At 32.6% G+C, this 6,929-nt stretch overlaps 1 protein-coding gene across 1 annotated transcript; it reads left to right on the plus strand.

Moving 5' to 3' along the window:
- LOC109344535 (WUSCHEL-related homeobox 7-like) lies at nt 2,721–4,108 on the plus strand. Its single transcript, XM_019583298.1, has 2 exons — nt 2,721–3,105; nt 3,906–4,108. Exons 1-2 carry the CDS (start codon nt 2,769–2,771, stop codon nt 4,106–4,108), a joined length of 540 nt encoding a protein of 179 aa, XP_019438843.1. The 5' UTR covers nt 2,721–2,768.

Consider the following 6,929-nt stretch of genomic DNA (forward strand, 5'->3'; position numbering starts at 1 on the left):
CATTAATAATCATATCATTCACGATACACCCTGCCATATTCATTTTCATATTCCAGTCATTCTATTTGGTTAAAAAAATATATGTCTTTATAGTTGCATGAGTTTATTTATTCTCACTATATTATATTATGTTTTATTATTATTTGATTTTTTTTTAAAAGTAATACAAATAAATAAAAAATAATATATAAATTATATATAAATCTTTAAATATAAACAATGAATAAATATTACATTCTGCTATTTCTTATACAGTGAACTGATTTATTCAACACTAATATCTATATATCCATTTTTTATGTCAATTTAATAAACCATATTAATTTTTTTTTGGTTAATATAATTGTTGAGATTATTATGTATGATTAATACATAGCTAATGAATAAATTTAAGAACATATAAGTGGTAACGTACATAAGCCTAATTTTGAGTTAGATATACAATGTTACATACAATTATGTAATTCTTCACTTAGTACATATTTTGTTATTCCGTACTTCTCATTTTTGACAAGTAGTATAAGAATTGAAAGATAGGCTGAGACAAGTATATTGCTTGAGTAAGGTTATTTTTTGGGTTCTATCATCTATGCATGAGTTATTAATAATTTAAAAATATGAAGAATTTATAGTCACTTAGAGAGTGATTTTTGGTACACACTTAGAGAGTGATTGAGACTGAAATCTGAAATACTAACATATCATATCCAATTAAACAAAACCAAGAACAGAAAGAAATAAAAAAAGAAAAGACGTTGGAGCCTCTTGGAAGGACAATTACATAAAGACGTGAGAAAATGGCATGAGAAAACCCGAATCCTTTTTTATGGTCATGAGTTGTCTCTTCAAATCTCTCAATTGGGTGGCTTTGTTGTCCCTTTGTTTGTGTTCCCACATCTTAAAAAGAAGATTTTCATGAAACCTAGTCAACCTAAGTATCTCTGCCATTCTCTACATATTTCGATCACAACCGTCCAACACAGATCAAACAATGTGCATGTTTGACTTTCACTTCATTTTACTACTCACTCAGACTTAAATATATAACAACTTTGAACCATTCTTTATGAACTTTAGCAGACAACCACTTCTTTTAAAAACAAAATTTGGCTTAACTCACATGTCTTTATGGAACTGGCTTTATGTGATAAATATGTTGATGAAGCATAAAAGCATAGGGCACTAATAAATTTTACACAGAGATATATAAAGGCCACTTTGTATATAATACAATGTATAATATACAATTTAGCACCAAGCACACTTTACCTTGTGTTGTGTCTATGCATATGATGTACTCGAGGAAAAAATCAATTATATTAATATAGGGTAACTTTAACCACTATTAGTGAAACGTACATGTTGTCTCTAAGACCAAAGCGTTGAATAGTGGCTGCTTTTGCGCATGTCTTTATATTTCTATTTCTTTATTAGCACAAAAAACCAGGCTAAATTAAACCGATCAAATCCGCATAAACATGTCAATCTAACATTCCCTAAATTCAAAAGTGTGACAGAATATGAATTAGAAATATATTGGACTTATAGTATTTCATGTCAGAAAGATTATATCAAAATTAATTAGCAATAAGAGGAATAATCTAATTAGTATTTAAACCACACTTAAAGAATAAAACAGTTGATGTAAAATTTACTATCCAACATCCATTCTACCACAAGAGCTAGCACATATGTGAACAATTTCTCAAATTATTATAAATGACTGTTAACTCATTCTCATTACATGTGGGACTTTGATACTTAACACAACCTGTCACACATAGTTATAACCCATCCGGGGCATGAAATTTTACAAGCATGAACACTGTACAACAAGAAGCCTAACATCGGCTATGCTTTAATATCATATCAAGAACCAACTTTCCTAAAAACTTAAGCTCTTGCGTGAAGGCAATAGGATAGTTCTCTATACTATATCTAAGACCTTCCACATAATAAAATAGTTCTTTCAGCTTGAAGCGTGAACAATGCAGATGGTGACAATATATTGTGCTGAAATTTAATTTCTTTTTATTTATTTGGAAGAATGAGGATACAAAAGAATTTAAATACATACAACTTGTTCATTGAAACTCTCATATCTTATGAAGAACCAATTTTCCCAAAAGTTAAAGGTGAAGAAGATTAAATGGTTTTATATTATATCAATGTGTTGTATACTAAAGCTTACTACCTCATTATCTCATAAACACTTTAAATACATGTTGAATTACACTTTTAATTATTAATTATTTTTTAGATGAAACTTTATATCTCAAAACCAAAGTACAAATTCTCTTATATAACATGTAATAACGATACTAAAGTAAGTACAAAGTACATGATTGAGTATTTTTTTTGTTTACCACAGGTATCCTTGCACTGGAGGCAATGCTGTCCGAGCCGGCATCCATAAGTATGTGGGGTTAACTCTCCCAGCAGACATATTTTTCATCGACAAGAGACCTTGATTAAGGAGAATCAAACATGTACCACTTGAACCAACTCCGTTGGTACATGATTGAGTATTTGAGCATGATGTAAAAATATTTATCTATATTTTGATATTCTCTACCCTTCAAAAAAATTAATATTAAGGAGAAACTTAAAAATAATTAAATGGCACTAAAGTTTAGAGGAAAAGGGCAAAGATTTTGACATTAGATTATTCAATTATGGTATTATAAATATACATGACTCAGATCTTTATGGTTCAGAAGCTAAGTCAGAACTAAAGCATTGAGTTCATAGGCACAGAATCACTGAACATGGAAGAGGGCATGTCAGGCTTTTGTATTAGAGATGGAAGTGTCCGTGGTAACAGTGGCAGTACTGGCACTAAGTGTGGGCGTTGGAATCCAACTACTGAACAAGTTAAGCTTTTGACTGAACTATTCAGTTCTGGACTCAGAACCCCAAGCACTGATCAGATTCAAAAGATCTCTACTCAGCTGAGTTTTTATGGTAAGATTGAAAGCAAGAATGTTTTCTATTGGTTCCAGAACCATAAGGCTAGGGAAAGACAGAAACGTCGCAAGGTCTCATTTGATGATGATAAGGATGTCAATATTCGTCGAGAAAATTCCATGAATTTTTCTACACAAAGTAAGTACTATATTATAGTAAGAAGATGTTATGTGCTTTGTGTACCATTAAATCTTAGCTACTCCTAAAACAAGAGATTTCTTTTACAACATTGCATAATATATGACACTAGTATTATATAACTAAGTCATAATGTCTGGAATAGTAATAATAATCCTTTTTTCTTCACATGTTTTTATCCACAAAAATATAATTTCATGACAATAAAAAAAATAAGAGTCATTACATATTTTTTTATTTGTTATGGTGTGATATTTATTTCTCCAGTAATTGTGAGTATATTTACTCCTTCAAATACATCTAAACATTAAATATGTATTAAAGAGTTAAAAATATATAAGTTTATTCAAAATTAATAGTTTGGATATGTTCAAAACAATTATTCCTATACATGCAGTAATTCCTAGTTAACATGTTCAGCGCTTCTTAAATAGTTAAACTGAACATTTTTTCCAGACAAATTTAGTTTTACTTTACTTCCTCAATCAATGTTTTTTTGTTACTCATTAGCATTCATCTTTTTTTTATGATCGGGAACAAAAGAAAATATTATTGAAAAAGATAGAGGTTAAGCATTCCTCTTATTAATATCTCTCACTTTAATTATATTTTAACGTCTGTTTTATTACATTCTATGATATGAAAATGAAACTATATCTAAAAGATATCTCTATTGTTTTGGAAGTACCAAGGATTCTCTTAATTAGATTTATAAGTACTCATTACTGTTTCTCCATCTTTTGCAATTATCAATAGTGCATGTTTAACCCCTTTTTCCTTCAATTTGTTTCTTGTTGCAGATTTTGCATATCAAGTTTCAGAGCCTGAGAGCGTGATTGAGACTCTTCAACTCTTCCCTTTGGACTCCTTTGGTGAATCAGAGTCAGAGAAGCTGAGAGTGCATTCAAATGAATGTTGGGATACTAAGATGTTTTCATACACAATGGGGGAACAAATGAATCACCCACCACTAGATCTTCGCTTGAGTTTTATGTCAACATAAAATAGATAACATTTTGGGCTGTATTATGGGAAGTTTTTAAGAAAATTATGCCTTGTGAAATTAATATTTACCTAGTAATCAGTGATAAGTCTTAGTTTCTATTCTAAAGTATTTGAAATGTTTGGACATTCTCCTCTACATGCTCGTTCAACTTGGTATACATTTTTCTCTGAGTAAACTCTGTCGGTTGGATTATACAATGCTTGGATTCTAATTTGTGTCTTCTCATGTAAGATATCACCTTGGAATGCTTAAAGGATACCATAAATACTTTACTATATGACTATAACTAAGTCATGCCTCGGGTCGCTCCCATCTTTGAATAGCATGAACCATTTACACATAAAATATAATATATGTAATTTAACATTCTAAATATGATATGGTATCTCTAATCAAGTTGGAAATGTTATTCTCTAAAATTAATCCTATTAGACGGACTAAGAAACTTTGTGAAGACCAATGTGTTAGGTTTGGGTTCCCTTTCTATGTGGAGAAAGACCTAGTTGGACAAAACTCACTTGTCTTACTTAATCTAATAGATAGGGGTCAGATGTGGCAAGAGAGTCAAGACAATTTAGGCAAAAAGAGGCAATTGAAAAGTGTGAAAGAAGATAAGAAAACTCAACCAGCAGGAACTCCGAGCAGCCGTAGGAAATTCGCGACTGTGCCTTCGTTCACCGTTGGATCGGGCTAAACTTTGGACAGCAGGTTCACAACTTATATTTCTTCATTCTGAACGATTGGATCGGTGAGACGACGTCCGAGGTGGTAGAAATCGAGCTGTTACAACAGCTGTTTTTCTGGTTTCTGCTGGTTTTCTTGTTCTCATTTTCAAGCTTGTTGCTCTGTTGTATGCCGTATTGTTGAACACGTTTTTGTACTATATTTTGGAGACACTCTTGTATTCCTATTTTGATTATAGTGGAGCTTGATTGACTGACTTATGCCAGTGGTTTTTACTTCTCACTTTGGGAAGGTTTTTCACATTAAAATTACGGTGTCCCTTGTGTATTACTGCATTATTTGATATTGCTCCTCATAGATTCTAGCAAGTTGGGGAAATTATTATCCGCTGCATATAATCTATTAGAGTTTATATTGTTATTGTGTTGAATTTCTCATCAGAGTGACATCAGAGCTCTTTGAGGTTTGAGGTTATTTGACTTGCTTGAATGATGGAGACAAATACACATAGAACGATATGTGTGAATGACACTAATTATCACTTGTGGAAAGGAAAAATGAAAGATTTATTATTTGTGAAGATTTTGCATATTCCTGTGTTTGCTACTGAGAAGCCAGAGTCCAAGTCTGATGAAGATTGGAGTTTTCAACATCAACAAGTTTGTGGTTTTATTCGGCAATATGTAGAACACAATGTCTGCAATCACATTGCTAATGAGAAAAATGCAAAATCTTTATGGAAAAAATTTGAATCCATGCTTCTAAATCAGGGAATAATAAATTATACTTGTTGAATTCCTTGATGAATTTGAGGTACAAGGAGGGAGCTTCTATTTCAGATCACTTGATTGATTTTCAAGGGGTCCTTGATCAATTATCAGGAATGGGTATCAAGTTTGATGATGAAGTGTTGGGACTATGGCTACTGAATACTCTACCAGATTCTTGGGAAACATTTCGAGTTTCAATTACAAATTCAGCCCTCCATGGTATTGTCTCTTTAGAGAGTCTAAAAGGAAGTATTCTTAATGACGAGATGAGAAGGAATGCACATGGCACTTCATCTCATTCTGAGGTGTTTGTCACTGAAAACAGGGGGAGAAGTCATAGAAAGGAACCGAAAGGGGATAGAGAAAAGAGTAGAAGTAAGTCCAAGTCTAGATACAAGAATGTGGAATGTCACTATTGTCACAAAGCATGTCACATACAAAATAATTGTTTTCAATGGAAAAGGGAGAACAAAGACATGAAGGGCAAATAGAACGAGAAGAATCATGGTGATGATAATCGTGTTACTACTACTACTTGTGATGATCTTATTATTCTTCGTGACCGTGATTTGGTTAATCTTGTATCAGATGAGAGTATATGGATAATTGATAGTGGTGCTACACTGCATGTTACACCAAGGAAGGAGTTCTTCACATCTTACACTTCTGGTGATTTTGGAGTTTTAAAGATGGGTAATGATGGTGTATCAAAGGTAGTAGGTATTGGTGATATTTGTTTGCATACCAACTTGGGAGTACAGTTGTTTCTGAGATGAGTTAAACATGCTCTAGACGTTCATTTTAATTTGATTTCTGTGCATATGCTTGATGATGGTGGTTATGATAATCACTTTGGTTCTGGAAAATGGAAACCTACTAGAGGTAACTTGGTTGTGGCCAGAGGGGAGAAAGTTTCTAAAGTGTATTGGACAAAAGCTTTGGTTGCTAAAGAAAGTGTGAATGCCATGGATATGGAAGCTTCTTTGTAGCACCGCAGACTCAGCCATATCAGTGAAAAATGGTTGAATTGTTTAGCAAAAAAGGATGTACTTCCAGGATTGAAGAGTACAGATTTGGAGAAATGTTCTCATTGCATCGCTGGTAAGCAGACCATAGTATCCTTTAAGAAGCATCCCCCTTCAAGGAAGTCAGAGTTGCTTGAATTGGTGCATTCTGATGTTTGTGGTCCATTGAAGGTAAAGTCATTTGATGGTGCACTTTACTTTGTTACTTTTTTTTATGATTGTTTAAGGAAGATTTGGGTCTATGCTTTGAAGACAAAGGACCAAGTGCTTGAAAAGTTCAAAAAATTCCATGTTTTGGTTGAGAGACATTCTAGCAAGAAGCTGAAATGCGTTCATACT

This window comes from Lupinus angustifolius, chromosome LG04 (assembly GCF_001865875.1).
Source record: "Lupinus angustifolius cultivar Tanjil chromosome LG04, LupAngTanjil_v1.0, whole genome shotgun sequence".
NCBI classification, from domain to species: domain Eukaryota; kingdom Viridiplantae; phylum Streptophyta; class Magnoliopsida; order Fabales; family Fabaceae; genus Lupinus; species Lupinus angustifolius.